Source organism: Primulina eburnea, chromosome 2, assembly GCF_022965805.1.
Source record: "Primulina eburnea isolate SZY01 chromosome 2, ASM2296580v1, whole genome shotgun sequence".
Classification (NCBI taxonomy): Eukaryota; Viridiplantae; Streptophyta; class Magnoliopsida; order Lamiales; family Gesneriaceae; genus Primulina; species Primulina eburnea.
In genome coordinates this window covers 8,572,866-8,589,167 of record NC_133102.1, presented here as the reverse complement: position 1 = coordinate 8,589,167, position 16,302 = coordinate 8,572,866, and the positions used below count along the sequence as shown (strand labels likewise).

The window sequence follows — 16,302 nt, the reverse complement described above, 5'->3', positions numbered from 1 at the left end:
ATTATCATTCGACGAGAAGCCTGTGATACTATATGAAGATAATGCTACATGTGTTGCTCAAATGAAATGATACATAAAAAGCGACAGAACTAAACATATTCTTCCTAAGTTCTTCGCATTCACTAAGGAGCTTGAGAAGAATAAATGTATTATGTTCGTTACATTCAATCAAGTGAAAACTCATCAGATCTCTTCACAAATGCACTTCCTACGACAATATTCAGAAAGCACTTATATAATATTGAGATGCGCAATCTACTAAATTTGTGAAGAATTGTTCGTATCAACATGGGGGGAGTTTACATGACTGCACTCTTTTTTCTTTACTATTGTTTTTATCCCAATGAATTTTTCCTATTAAGGTTTTTAACGAGGCGGTATAAAAACACGTAATGAAGACAATCATTATGATCATCATCACAAGGGGGAGTGTTGAAAAATAATATTTAAAATGTGTGTATTTAATATTTGAATGTTGAAAATAAGAGTTGTAAATATTGAAAATTAATGTGTGATGATGTAGGTAATGATGTATTTTATTTTTGGATTATTTGTAAATAAATTCTATAAATAGCCTCACCATTTGTGAATAAATACACAATTGAGTACAGAGAAAAATATTATAAAGTATGTAGTTTAGTAAATTTTGAGAATTTCACATTTTACTTTTTACCATAAATGTTTACTTTTTCACAACGATATTCATATTTTTTAGTCAATTTTATGTTTTTAGAATTTTTTAAAAAGAAGGGTAATTTGGTCTACAGATAGATTAAGGGTTCAAATACAGAACCCCACCTTAACTACTGTGCACCTCGCCATATCAGATTGCTAGTCTTCCCCCAACTAAACCCTGAAATTCCCTGATTCCATTTTACTGTCCTCTCTCACTCTGAAAATGCGTAAGCCCATATCACCATTAACGCCACTCCAATTACGCCAACTACTTCGCTGCTTCTCTGCGCGGCCAAATCTTCTCCACCAACCTCCGCCGCTCCTCCGACCGTTTCCCACGTCGACTTCGGCTGCCTCTAGTCTCCAGTTTTTCTCCCCACGGCACTCTTCATTGAGGTTTTTCTCTTCCGTTACAAATGATAGCGGGAGCTTCAATAATAACGTAGAGAAGAATGAAGAGGAAAATAAAAACGTTGCAGAAGATCTTTCCGCTGAGCTTCTGAAAACCCCAGACGAGGAGCCTCTCCCTTTGCCTCAAAGACTGGATCTTTCCTTCTCTCACATCGCCATCACCCCCGCGCTGATCCTTGACACACTGAATATTTCACCTGATGCAGGGCGAGCGGCCCTTGATTTTTTCAAGTGGGCTAAGTCAAAACCTGATTTTCATCTCGGCGATGAGGTTTATTCCTACTTTATTGATTATTTTGGTAGAAGGAAAGATTTCAAGGCGGCCCATGAAGTTCTTGTTGATGGCCGTGGAGAAGCTGGGATTAAATGTCTCGAGGCTCTGGTCGATAGGCTGGTTAGGGCTGGCAGGCCAACACACGTAGTGTCATTGTTTGATAGAATGGAAGAAGATTATAGATTCTCCAGGAATGTGGATTCATTGAAGTTCATTGTTACGAGTCTATGTGAGCATGGATATGCTAATTATGCTGAAAAAATGGTCAAGAGTTTGGCTAGTGAATTCTTTCCAGATGAGTACATATGTGACACGCTGATAGATGGGTGGTGCGTGGCTGGGAAATTTGATGAAGCTAAAAGATTGGTTGATGAAATGCGTAGGGGAGGATTTGAGATTGGTACATATGCGTACAACTCCATGTTAGATTGTGTTTGTAGGCTTTGCCGAAAGAAGGATCCATTCATACTTCAATCCGAGGCAGAAAACGTGTTGATTGAAATGGAAAGAAAGGGTGTTCCACGTGATGTGGAGACATTCAATGTGCTGATTACTAATTTATGTAAGATTAGAAAAACTGAAGATGCGATGAAACTTTTCTCTAGGATGGGGGAATGGGGATGTTACCCCAATGATACTACATTCCTTGTGCTAATTAAGAGTTTATATCAGGCTGCACGAGTTGGGGAAGGTGATGAGATGATGGATAGAATGAAATCTGCTGGATATGCTCTAGATAAGAAGTCTTATTATGAGTTTATGAAGATTTTGTGTGGGATCGAAAGAATAGATCATGCTATGAGTGTTTTTGCAAAGATGAAGGAGGAGGGTCATGAACTGGGCATTAAGACTTTCGACTTGCTCATGGGAAAATTGTGTGCTCATGGACGTCTGGATAAGGCGAATATACTTTACAAAGAAGCTGAGAGCAATGGGGTACCTGTTGAGCCAAAAGCATACAAGGTGGATCCTAGATTTGTGAAGAAGAAAGCTACCACTGCAAAGAAGGAGAAGAAAAGGGAGACACTGCCCGAGAAGATGGCTAGGAAAAGAAGACGGCTTAGAAAGATCAGGTTGAGTTTCGTGAAGAAGCCAAAGCGGGCAACACGTCGAGCTTATTAGTTAATCTCTTTAGCATTGGAGTGTATGACAAACAATTTTGGAGGAGGTAAAGTGGATCAAATTCTTTATTATCAGCTTTCTCATCTGTTTATCAAGTTTATAGTTTGTTATAACTTCTGAGACAGTCCACTATATTTGTAATTATGTTTTTTCTTTTTGTTGAAAATCTCACTTTATGTGATATCCTTGCATGTTATTTTCCTCGGAAAATTGTGTTGTGCGGTCTTTCTCGGGTAAGATATGTGTAGTTCTGAATCTATTTATGTGATGATCATATGAATTGGGAAAAGAAAAACAAAGAGAGAGAAACTGAGAAATCGAGTGAATCATAAGGGGATAAAAGGTCCTCATGTTTCTATGTTTTTTGGATGTCCTCAATAAGGCTTGCCACGTGCTTTTAGTGGGTGCTACTTTGTGGTCTGGACACTATCTTTGGTGAAGTGATGTATACTTTGTTCACGAGCACGAGTTCAATTACATTTTTATGTCCACCTGTTTCTGCATTCTGAGTTGTTCTTCCCTCCTTTTGTACGGTGGTATCAGTATTTTCTGCATGTCATAAAAATTATATGCTTTTTTAAAAAAAAAACATTTTATTGTTTTTGCTTGCACTTTTTTGTTTAAACGATTCAAGTGCTTTATCAACAAATAGTCAGTTAAACCACTTCAGCTATCTCCGATTCTCCGTACGCATCCAAATTGAATGTATTCCCATCGTGTGGCTATTTTAGCGAGCCTCATCTTTATATTTTGGAACTGAATCTCTCTCTAATGGATGACACTTGGCTGAAGGTTGGTGTAGATCCAAACTTGCACTAGATACTCTTCTGTATTGTTTACTTTTCAATGTAAAAACTAAAGTTTTGCTAATACTGTTGTATCAATATCCCTCTCAGTGTGATATCACTATATACTTACCAGAGATTGGTTGAGTACTGTTTTAGGTTCTGGTCCTGGTTGAGGATGAATTTTTCTTCAGTCAACTGTATTAAAATCTGTGCCATTTGTGCTCCAGCAAGTCTAATGGTTTAATTTTGTTTGAAACCTGCATTGGACTTGGGAGTCTTAAAGTTTTAATGGAACCTTCATTGTTTCGAGTGGTTCTAAATTTCCACAGAATGATTCATACTTGTACAATTTCTTGCCATAGCTGCTGTTATAATATGTACCACCGATAGCAATTACTTTAGTTTCTTTAGATCAATTTGTTTATTTCAATCACGACATACGATGTGTAAACATATTTGTTTCGCATCAACATAGCGACGTGTTTAGATGACTGTGTTTAGAGTAGCATGCTCGGGTACTGTAAAAATGTCCTTAAATTTACAAGTTGTAGTTGTTTCCATGCATGGAAGGTTTGTTTCCTGTTCGTTTTTTCGCAACAGTCTGGTATCAAAATGATTGATGGTTACCCTATGTTGATTATTCTTTACAACCATTGTCTGCAGCTTACCGAATTCATCGGTTTCCTCCATGAATCCATCCAAGTGCAGATTTTGAAAGGTGGAGACAATCCGGATTCTGATTACATTTTCACGGCTAAACTTTGAGACGCTTCTTAGTTTGTTTCTGACATGAATCTGGGGCGTAGTCACAAGGTCCACTTTTTTGTTTCCATAATGAAATAAAATTTCACACCGGATGTATTAGTTCATCATCTCACTTCCATAGTTGGAATTGATTTGTGGAGGAAAATGGGATTGTTATTTTATTATGTTGAATTACTTTGGACGCAACAGCACTTGAAGCTGATGTTAATAATTAAAATCACATCATTTTCAAGAACGATAATTGATTGTATTTTTCTTTTTCTTTTTTTATTAACAGTTATTGTAAGATGTTGATTCTCAAATTCGCTACGCATATGTTACTCGCATAATGGCAACTTCCATCAGCTCTTAATTTTATTATTCTCTCTTTAGTGTCATTTAAAGAAGCTTTAGCCGAGAGATGCAGCATCTGCAAAGGGAAATAAAAGCTTGAAATTATCAAAATTTGAAAGCAATTGCATCCAAATTTGAAGGGTAAAGTCCATATTCCAAGCATTCAATTCCAAGTAACCAAGCATAATTTAACAATGATACATGCTTTTGTGCAAAACTTGGATGTGTTGGTGATTTTACATTGCATGATGTATCTAGATTGAACCTAGGACTCAACAACTGCACTAATTGGACGTCCCCAAAACTCTCATCACAACCTGTAACGAGTGTAAACCACCTAACAATTCAAGTTGTGGGAGTTTTTCTAACTTTGTTCATTCAGGTTTCTTTCCAGAATCGCAATGACCTGTCAGTTCCACATGTGACAAATGATGACTCTACGGGGGAGTGCTCGAGCCAACGAGGCATGCCAATATGGTTTGACGGCCATCTAGCTACTCTCTCAGTCGTAAGAGCATCCCATATAACAATCTGCAGAGCAAAAAATATCACCAATCACGAAGGGAAGAATTCGGAACTCTCTATACCAACACCCCCATCCGCCAATATACGCCGGGTGCACTGATTACCATTGCATTATCACAAGGGACATGCATAAGTTGATAAGACCAATACAAGACGTATATAATCCAATGGTACTCTCGATAACACCTTTACGTATATCATTGGGTGTAGTGTAAAAGAACCTGAATAAACTGTTAACATTCATACGGGAAACAACCTCATTGCTCGCTTCATCGATGGAGAGAACAAATTCTTCCGTTACATTAAAGACAGCCTGCGACATAAAATGTTTTGATGGAACTTAATCAACATAAATCAATGTACAAGTGTACCATAATTTGACTATTAAGTTTGAAATGCATAACCTCAATCGATGCAGCAATAATAATAAACACTGAAATTTAGTGATAAAACATTTTGCGATGCATGACATTACCTTGTCTTTATCTTCCAAAACAGATTTTTCATTAAAAAAAGGTATCCACGCATGATTGTCCAAACTCCAGCAGCAAATAAAAATGAATAATTAGACCCTGCTCTGATGCAACTAGGAAGGGATTTTCACTAAGTTCTATTTATAAAAGTTGGTTGACAAAAATATGAACTAATCTTGTTCTAGAGCCCACGGCATTAAGGGAGTAGAGCCCAAAAATAATTTGCAAAAACTTCAATAGTTGTAAAGCTTTCCAGCCAGTAGATATATGTCGACAAGCAGAAAAATAAAACTACATATCAGAAGGAACATTTGATGCAAAGGACATTGGGTAGTGCCACAACAATCATGAAAAATAACCTACTTGGCACCGCAACTGTGTACGAGTGGATCCAAAATATTGTTTGACTAATCTACCCGTGCCAACTTCCCAGAGATTTACGACGGAATCCTTTCCAGATGAGAGAAGATACCTAAGAAAAAACTCAAAATGAGATATTAAGCAGAATTTATGCACACAGGTCCCAGAATAAGTAAAAATGTGGTAATATTGATGATGCATCTCTTGAAAGAGTTGCGGTTCACAAGGACAAGAACTCCATACAGACTATAATATCATCCAATCTCTACCTTTGATCTTTCGTGAAATTTGCACTGGTGGTTTCTGCTGTTCCATGTGCATTCAGAATCGAACGGATACAATGACCAGTTACCCCATCCCAAATACGAATGGCACCATCTTTTGATGCTGTAACATAAATGCCACCTGTTGATGAATACCTGATCTGCATAAGAAAGCAATTTGAGAGATACAGCTCAACTGAGACAGGAAACACAATGGAAGATTGGATCCTTCATCTTTTTAAGGATAATACCTGATTTATGGCTCCACTGGCACCAATCTCTTGAACAGTTGCTGGAAGGTAGCACTGAAAGGTGTTAACATCATACAAGTGTGGGATTGGATGGTCAGTTCCTGTAATTAACTGAAGCTTTATAAGATACCCATTTTTCAACCATAACACACAACGTGTTCATTAAAAAACATAACAGTTTACAGAGTCAAATAACAACAACCCCACTGTTGCAACAAAAATTAAAATAACAACCTGCCAAAAGAAAATCTCCAGATGGATGAAATGATACAGACCTCACATTGTGAGTATCCTGTTGAACGATGAGAAAATTCATTATGACAAACATAAAGACATAACAATAATTACGATCTTCACAACCAAGCACCATATTTACATATGGGCAAATATAAGAAATGATAACCTGAATAATTCTGAATGCCTTCCTCGCAACTGGTCTTGAAAAATCAAAGAACCTGGTATTGCAAAGCGTCGTATAAATGTCTTTTCCAGCACACCAACCCTAAATTTCTCTCCCTCTATAACACCCATTATCATTGGGTGGTCATGGTGTTTAAGGTAGTTTGACATATAAGTATCGGTATGAATACTGACAAAATGTAAAAAGGCGGCAATCCTGTTCATGAGGAGTCTATGACAAGGGTTGGAAGTCGACTAGCATTGGTAATAGCAGGTGGACTAGGAGCAGTTGTAGTACCCTTTTGCATTGAGAAATGTTACTACTGCTGTTGTGTCCGCATTGCTGTAGTCTGTGCCGCACCAACGCAGAGAGCCAAGATCACCTTCTCCTACATTGTGCTTTTACTGCACAGATTTGGTCCAAAGCTTTTAAAGAGCTGGAATTGGTGTGGGCTGTACCGGATAAGGCAAAGGATATGTACACAGTCGAACCGAGCTTGCACAATGGAAGGAAACACTTGAGATTCTGGTTCACCGTCGTCCACTGCATCTTTTGGTCCATTTGGATGGAGAGGAATAGGCGAATTTTCGAAGATAAGGAGGAGGTGGTTGAAGAACTATGGGACAAAGTGAAATTTAGAGTTGCATGTTGGGTGAAGATTCAGAAAGACTACGAACATCTGAGTGTCTCTCAAGTTTACAGGGACTGGAATGTTGTTCTAGTTTAAGATGTCTTGTACTTGCTTTTAATTTTTCGTTGGATTACTTTCTTATTTAGCGGATGTCTTATCCGCTTTTTGTACCAAACATCTATTTCGTAAGTAATAATATATGTCTCTTATCAAAAAAAAGAAATGTTACTACTGCTGTAGTTATCAATGGCTTCACTGCGAAACTTTTGGAGATTTATATGTCCCGTCCCTCACACACATACATGTGTCTGCATGTATGCTTTATGTCGGTTGGATATATGTGTTCTGGTGTTCATGTATTTTGGGGATATTACATTAAATTATAGATGGCCACACCCACACATACAACAGTAGTATGCATATTTCGGCTATTGTTGGGATACTCCAGCTTGTTGGAGAACCATGCCAAAATTTGATTAAGCAGCACAAAATCGTTTTTACAAATATGCGCATTGGGATTCACCAAAGATATCGCCCAAAAGTTCTATTATTTTGATTGTTGGATTGATCATCCAACACAATAAAAGTACTTCATGCTTTTCCTCAAGTCTCGTGGCATTGTTAAGTTGTGTCCTAGAGCACAAAAGCATGATGCCGACCATAAAGTTGGTAAAGGTTATTTAACTCACATTTGGATTAGTACATATTAATAATTTGTTGGTAGCTTTGAAGTGATTTTATTGTTTTTAACTATGGGTTTTAGGATTTAACTGTAATTGTAGTGTTAACTTAATTTGATAGATTATTTGACATGGAAAATACTTATAGGAAATTATTTATGTTACATTTGACATCGAAAGGCAATTGGAGGTGAAATCCAAGTCAATCACCCTAGATACGTCAAATTTGGGCAAGAAAACAGGTGGCTATTTAAAATGACATGTGCATGCTATGGTCCTAAGTTGAATCCTGATTGAGGATTAACCAGTCCTATGTTGGTTAAAACAGGAACATAAGGTATTTGGCTACTTGCTGAAAGAAAATTTGTAAACAACCTACTACGTGTCCCACAATCTGAAAACAAAAATTGTTTTGTCTAATTAAACCTATAGTGTTTATCATTGTATATATTACTCATGGCGAGGATCCCAAATCCACATATGCCCTCCCTCTCTTAAACTTTTTTCATTAGATGTGAAGACCAATAAATTTGTTCAATCCATAGTGAGCACCAAAATAATTTCAAAGACAAATATAACATACTTTATTGTGCGATCCTTGGCACCAGAAATCAAAACAGGGTTTTGAGGATGGAAATCCAAATCATTGATAGGCTGCAGCCGTAAGATAAGGCCATTAGAAATGGAGGAACGCACATGTCTTACTTGAGAGAGAATCTCAGTAAGAAAGTAATGTCGTCATCAAATACATCGCGGAGATATAATATTGCACATATAAGCATATGTTTGTTTCATGTGGCTGAATATTAAGATAAATATATTTTGAATGTTTACTTGTAAGTGATCATAAAATGTCCAAGTTACAGGTCGCACGGGAACATCTCTTGTATCCGGAAGCATCATTTGCTTCACTTTTGATATCTGCGAGACAAAATCAGAAATCAATGAGCAGGAGAAAATTGATTGAGCAGGTCAGTATCTAGGGGGGAATCAACACCTCGAAGAGCTTAATTGACGTGTCCGCACTTCCAGTTGCAAGAAATCTTCCATCAGGGCTAAACCTTGCACATCTAGCAACATTCTACATAAATAGAACTTAACTTCACGGAAAGAGATTATTCAAGCATATTTTCCAGTGAAGTAAAAGCTCTTGCCCAAATAGAAGTAGTCTTCCTACATTTAAACTTTACAAGGATTGTTTACCTTGTGTTCTGAAATATGCCGTGTTTCATGCTTTGGAAAGGTCTTTGATGCTCCTTTTGTATCATGCAAAGCACTGGTTAACACAAAACATTTGTAATACTCATCATTTAGAAATATCACAAATCCCTATGATAAAAAAATCCAAATTAAATAAATATGATCAACGGTGTTGAATAATAAATCTATTTCTATTTCTACGTAAAAGTGCCGCCACTGGTCAGATTAGTAACCTCGATCAACTAATATAATGGCAACAACAAGAGCAGACGTTTTATCTGGTGCTGCAAAGATGTCATATGCACCGAAACAAGAAAATAGAGGAACAAAAGAAGATATCAGAACATTACATTCTGAGCATTATGAACCTATAGTTATATCTAGTTATTTAAAAACAGGAAGATATGCATCACTTTCATGGTTATCACATAACGAACTATTCTGAGCATTATGAATCTATGGTTATAAAGAGAATTTCGCAATTGGTTGGAACTGTTGATCTTATAGATTTTCTAACCCTAACATCCCATGGAGCTCCTCTAGGAAACGACAACCTTTCACTCACATACTAATCACATTTTTCGTTGGATTATAGTCCCTACGGCTCAGTTGATTTCAGTAGTGCCGTGATGCTGATAACCGAAAACTAAACTGATTATTTATTGATATATAAAGCTTACAACCATTCTTATACATGGTGGAAGACATCAATACCAAGCTCTGTGCAGGTTAAATCTACAGAATCAATATCTTATTCACTAAAGATCTATATTTTCAATATAAGAGGGATGGAATCAACATTTTCACATCAAACAAGCATGCCTTAAGACATGCACGTCAATACCATATCATAACAGTGTGATCAAATGATTCACCTGAAATCTACACCAACAACTCGAGGAGCAGGTATTGAGCCATATCCTGCAGGTATGCTTGAATCAAACAAAGTAGTGGAAGATACCCCCCCACTCAGCATCTCATCTTTCTCCACTGCAAGACCCTGTTGAAAACATAGAACCATAACAATTATCTTTTTAATCTCTTACTACTTCATTTTCTAATTTTGTGATTGTGTGATATAAAACACAATAATTCACAAGACCAACTAACCTTGGCAACCAACTCCTGGAGTTTGTTAAGAGGTGCTTCAACATTTAGTGGTGTCATTGTAGCTGATGCAACTGCACTTGCTGCCTGGACAAGAAGGGGAAAAAGTAAAATAAAAAATTATTAAAAAATTGAATGTGTTAATTGAGCAGAAAAACTTTTTACGGGAATATCATGCACAAAAATAGATGTATATCATTCGCAATTATGGGCATGCTCCCAAGAGGAAGTAAATCTTAGAGTTCTCTAGCAATAACAGCGGCGACCTTTGTACTAGCAGCAAACAGCGATGACAATTTCCTCAATCAGTCTGCCAGGGCATTTTGAATTCTTACAAACAATTCTGGTTTATCTATTTTCATCCCAAATTCACGCTTAACTCAAAGCAACATAAAAGATACGTAGCATGCCAATCTAGGAAACTTGCAAGTTAGCAGTTCATGTGGGCTGGAAATTGCTTACTTTCATAATATATAAACCAACTACTCAGAATATCATTACTAGTAGCTATACAACTAAGTATATCTGCAGAAATCGCCGAATAATTGAACTCAATCGCAAGAAATAGCAACCTGATTGAAATTGTTGTCACGGAGATGGGCAACAATGAGCGCATTGACATGGCGGTAAAGCTTGCCGTCCTGCAATGTCTTCTCCAATCCACTGGCGTTGAGGCCGCTGCTATCCATTTGGGAATTGTCTCTCCCACAACTTTTCCTAGGGTTTTATAAAACCCTACAGCAGCAATCGGCAGATTTGGCTGAAACGGATTGTGAATTATTTCGAACATGGCCATGTAGCTTGGCTGATTATTAATTTTGAATATTTGAGTTGAGGAGAATTGTATATTTATTTTTGTGTTGTCGGGCCTCAAATCTTATTTTTAATTAGGCTTTACTCCTATGTCCATAAAAAATTAGTTTAATAGATAGGTCTTGTTATATTTGAAATCCGAACTTCAAACTCGTGAATTGTTTTACCAGTTGTAGCCGACCACATCTTTTAGTTGGTGTACACTAATTAATGATTTGTCATATTGTGACGGTTGAGTGTTCATCCTCCACTAATGGAGTGTTGGATCACATTCATTTTTTATCTTTGTCTTGGAATCTTTTAATTTTGTATGGTCCTCGGGGAAAACGTTATTTGTGTGGGCCTTCACCAATTGGAGTTGTCTCTGCGTTATGTTCTTGGTCAGATATGAGCCAAAACCTTTCGTGAATTCTGACACTTTCTAGTTTGTTCATTCTATGCATATTAATTCTGACCATTTCTTGTTCCACATAATAATTTTTTCTCTTCAAATATTTCTTCTACAAAGCTTGATATTTAACAGAAAAGATTCATTTACAGAATTTTAATAAAACTTAAATAAAAACTTGACTTTTTCCATATATGTGAGACAGACCCATAATCCACATGCTCGCCTAGTGGAGATGTCTTTTTTAATGAGTGATGAAACAAATGGTGTTTCATTCTCCAGAAAATCTTTGATGAACTTCTGAATGTTCATATCTGGTCTTCTCAACTTGATGAAGAGAAAGGCTTCATGTTAGCCTTTTTCGGATAGTTCTTGAAACGTCTACTACTTATGTTTCTTTAAAATATAATAGATTTTTTTCTTCTTCTTTATGATTTCGGCTGACTATAAGTATATACATAGATATAATTTTTTCCATTTAAAATAAACCAACCAACATATTATTTGAAAATCCAAAAGAAAGCAGTGCAAAACATAAAGTCGTAAACCGTCAAATCAAACTTAAAACTAGCATTTTTCAAAAATACCATAAATCTTAAATCCTCTCAAAACATTTCAAAAACATAAAACTCATAATGCGGAATAACTAGCAAATGTCATCGGGTTATGTGCATCATCAGTCCAGCTAGTTCAACCATCAAGTCTCCAACATCATCAAAATCATGCTCAATGCATCGATCACACCTAGTGAGTTTAATGACTCAACAAACCTTAACCATGATAACAAGTAATACTTATACATTCACATGCGACAATGAAAATATTTTTAATAAAAATAACTTTTCATGAATATGCATATTTTAAACTTTTTTCCTTTCATCGTAAACATATACATATAAATTCCTTTTAAGGTTAATTCTGTTCATTAATTGTGATCATCCTTTCTTCAATTGTGACTATCCTTTCATCTTTCGGTCGATCGATCAATCTCAGTTGTATCTATGGTACCAGGCGGCGAGGCAACATTAACCACTTTTCCGTTATGTGCCTTGGCCTATAGTCGGCGGGGACATCAGCAACACTTTCGTCCTTCAACTGAGCTATGGCCTTACATATCATCATATCCTTTCAATGGAAATTTGGTCGTTGGGTTCCACCGGGGCTTCGTCCCATAAACGGGTTCCACCGGGGCTTCGTCTCTCACGAATCCTCATTTCCTTACCGTCACACTTAAATCACTTCCTTCCAAAACATTTTTCCTTGTTTCCATCACTTTATAAAAATACATGCAATAATATCAATTTTGTTTAAACCAAGCATACAACATGTCTTTTAGTATTTATCATTTTCCATCATAAAATTTCATAATATTTCAAAATAAACATTTTAATATTCATTACAGCATTCAGAGCATTACCAGGATGTCTAAAATTTTTCAGGTTTGAAATTAAAATTTTGCCTCTGAAATCTTAACTTTCATAATCTACCCTTGGACCTTAAAACGACAATTCAAATCTATCCAAACTTAACATAACACCTTAAAATACACCCATAAACATTTCTTAATCGTAAACTTAAGCTCCTCGACTAATTTGCCAATTCGTTTTACAACTTCAACCTATGTAACACCCTTCTTCTATGCTTGACGTGACTAATGATAAATACACTCATAATTAAAATAGAGTTTGATGGATATACCTATATCCTGGAACATTCTAACATATGAGCACTAATTTGATGGTTTATAAAAATTTTGACATGATTTCTCTGTATTTCGGACGATTCAAAATCCAAGCAATAATTAAATTTGCATAAATTATATCCTACAACTTACTTATATAACATAAACACATCTACATCAACATGATCATAAGACAAATATTTTTCTACGGTTTTTCTCAATCCATTCTATATATGAACACACACCTTCAGCTTTATATATATAGACATAGACAACATAAAATTTATTTCAAACCCTAACTTAAAATAAACCATAATGCATATATGCGGAAGCCATGACAATACATGTCCAGGTAAGACACTTCACAGGAATCCATTGGTGAACCGACATCTTACTCACCTTCATTACTTGATCCTGTAATACATGAGCTACGTGAATTTATATAACTCAGCATGCTGGCACTTATACATATCAATATGCATAGAAATGACATACTGTTGGATCTAATGCAGAGCACCTTGAGGTGTTTCAAATAAAATATTTTCCAAGAGCTGCAATAGCTCGTATTCTAAGAATGTCTACACCGATGAATTAGATTGAGTTTGGTGTAGAACCAAGCGGAAAACACTCGAAATAATCATTCGTTAAGAAACACTGATATATTTGTATATCTTGTGTAACTGAATAAACAAAAGACTAGATTAGTTTTTGCATTCATTCGTTCAGTTATGGTGAGAACTGAACCAACGGATGCTTTAACTAATTAAATCAATTTGAAAACGATAGTTAAAAAGTTAAGTACACAATATATGTTTATGGATATTCGGAGACTTCAACTGCTCCTACGCCACCCCTTCTACCATCTCGGGTAGGATTCACTAGAAGACGTTGATCTATACAACAACTTGTACAAAACCACCCAGCTTAGGACTTACCCACTGCCTTAACCGAACTCCTAGACTAGACTGAAGAAGCACCTTCCAGTCAACAATTTTTTAATGTCTATGTGAGAAAGACTACATACACAAGTTTAACGTCTTTGTGCAAAACGGTATTTGAGTGGTTTTGAGAGTGAGTGTGTGTGTGAGAACTGAACAAGAATGTTCCACACACTGAGAGAAAGCGGCTTCTAAACTGTATTGATGAGGTGTTTTGATGATGTCTCTCATCTGGATTATTCAAATTACAATCTGCGAATTGGACTGATCAGAAAACTCAATTTGGAACAAGTCGTATTTCACGTCAGTTGGACAAAATCGGATGTTATCAAGGTATAACTGATCGCTAAATTACCAAACTGATTGCACGAAAACAACAATCAGTTTGGTATGAGCAATTGACGTAGTTTTTTCATATCTCTCAGCTCGTTTATTGAAATGAAGTGATTCAGTTTACGTTGGAAACATAAGACGATGATCTACAAATCATCTTCAAAAGTCAAAGTCTAAATCGAAGCTTAAGATGCTGATAAATGACGATGAAGTTACTGGTTCTGCACAAATTGAAATCAGCTAGGCTGATTTCAGCATACCAGATGAACTGAACCAGTTGACCGGAGTTGACCACTCGGGAAAATGTTCAGAAAAGCGAATTTGACCGTTGCAATTTCAGAAATAGTACATAAACTTTCCAAACGGTCATATTTTTGTATCTAACATATATATCATTGTTGGAGCTTATAAATACAATATCTTGAAGATCAAACAAGAGCTTTTGAAGAGGATTCAAAGCATGTGTATTTAGCATGAAGAAACCGCCTAGTTGAGAGAACAAGCCCTTGTGTGAGGATATATTTGAGATGTACACTGTAAATGATAAATTCCTCACACACAATCATTCACACATATACAAGAGAGTTGAACTTCAAATATTAATAGAATGGGTCTTCACACAAACACATAAAACTATATGTTTGTAGTCTTTGCATATGAGATATTAAACAATATGCTGATTGTGAGGCGCTACATGCAATCTTGAGTGCTAGGAGTTCTAGTTGGGTGCTACCCTTATGGAGTGGGTTTGTACAAGGTGTTGTATAAATCAAAGTCTTCTAATGGATCTTTCCCAAGGAGAAGAAGGTATGCCGTAGGAGCATTTGAAATCTCCTAACAACCATAAATAAATTTGTGTATATTTGTTTATTGCATTTACTATCATTCCATTATTTTAAATATGCATTATTGAGCCATTTTATGTGTTCTTCAAATATCAAAATATTGCATACAAAATATTTGATAAAATGCTTCAACCAAAATATTTTACTCATTCAACTTGCATATATTTTAAATACTTTACAAAATATTTAATCGGTTTATATGAAGGATTATTTCGAGTGTCTTTTTCTTGATTTGAAAATCAAACTCAATTTAATTAATCGGTGTTCAATATTTCAAGAATCGAGCTATTGTAGCTCAACGATTATCCCTCTAACCGATCTCATAAGCTTATGTTAGACATTTAACACTCTTCACACGTCTAGGAACGAACAACTAGAGCGTGAAGTTTTTACAAAACATTATCGGGTGGACCATAGGGCAGTACAACTCATAATAATGAGTATTGTCTCTAATATCATATTAAGATTGAGAATTAAACATAATTCAAACACAAAAAAGCTAACTCAATGAGAAGATTGTCCTAAGTCCATATATACAACTCCTAATAACATACTTAATTCAACCAATGTGAGATATTTAACATATCCCTCGCGCTTAGGAACAAACAACTAGAATGTAAAGTTTTTATTAGACATTATTATGTGGCCCATAGGACAGTCCAACACATAATTACGAGTCTTATCTCTAATATCATGTTAAGATTAAGTTTTGAATCTAACTCAACCCCAAAAATCAGCTCAAGGGGGAGTATTGTTCAAGTTCATATATACAGCTCTCCATGATTTAATTAGGCTGATGTGGGACATTTAACACACACATCCTCGTGCCCAAGAACAAACGACTGGATCATGAAGTTTTTACAAGACCTTATTGGGTGACTCATAAATCAGTCCAACACATAACAGTGAATCTTGGCTTTGATATCATGATAAGATTGAGACTTATACTTAGCTCAACTTCAAAAGCTAGCTCAAGTGAGGAGGATTGTCCAAGTACATATATATAACTCCCAATAACTTAATCCAACGAATGTGGAACATTTAAA

The 16,302-nt window shown here is 36.0% G+C and overlaps 2 protein-coding genes across 2 annotated transcripts; one reads left to right on the top strand and one right to left on the bottom strand.

Moving 5' to 3' along the window:
• The first annotated feature begins 833 nt into the window (after positions 1-833).
• LOC140822917 (small ribosomal subunit protein mL104 (rPPR9)) lies at positions 834-4,293 on the top strand. Its single transcript, XM_073183892.1, has 2 exons — positions 834-2,528; positions 3,934-4,293. The coding sequence occupies exon 1, from the start codon at positions 899-901 to the stop codon at positions 2,480-2,482; it is 1,584 nt and encodes a 527-aa protein (XP_073039993.1). The 5' UTR covers positions 834-898; the 3' UTR covers positions 2,483-2,528; positions 3,934-4,293.
• Positions 4,294-4,519: 226 nt separating this feature from the next.
• On the bottom strand, positions 4,520-11,079 carry LOC140822918 (cleavage stimulation factor subunit 50). The gene is made up of 14 exons (XM_073183894.1): positions 10,831-11,079; positions 10,262-10,345; positions 10,027-10,151; positions 9,155-9,227; positions 8,949-9,032; positions 8,786-8,872; positions 8,535-8,605; positions 6,644-6,695; positions 6,475-6,532; positions 6,241-6,341; positions 5,996-6,150; positions 5,730-5,838; positions 5,150-5,206; positions 4,520-4,899 (listed from the first exon to the last, which is right to left on the bottom strand). The coding sequence occupies exons 1-14, from the start codon at positions 10,945-10,947 to the stop codon at positions 4,747-4,749; spliced, it is 1,326 nt and encodes a 441-aa protein (XP_073039995.1). The 5' UTR covers positions 10,948-11,079; the 3' UTR covers positions 4,520-4,746.
• Positions 11,080-16,302: the final 5,223 nt, after the last annotated feature.

Coding starts and splice junctions, on each gene's coding strand:
- LOC140822918 (XM_073183894.1), bottom strand. CDS start 10,947: ATGGATAGCAGCGGCCTCAACGCCAGTGGATTGGAGAAGACATTGCAG. Junction 9,033..9,154: donor GGCATATTTCAGAACACAAG/GTAAACAATCCT, acceptor CTATTTATGTAG/AATGTTGCTAGATGTGCAAG. Junction 6,342..6,474: donor TGGAGATTTTCTTTTGGCAG/GTTGTTATTTTA, acceptor AGTTAATTACAG/GAACTGACCATCCAATCCCA.
- LOC140822917 (XM_073183892.1), top strand. CDS start 899: ATGCGTAAGCCCATATCACCATTAACGCCACTCCAATTACGCCAACTA.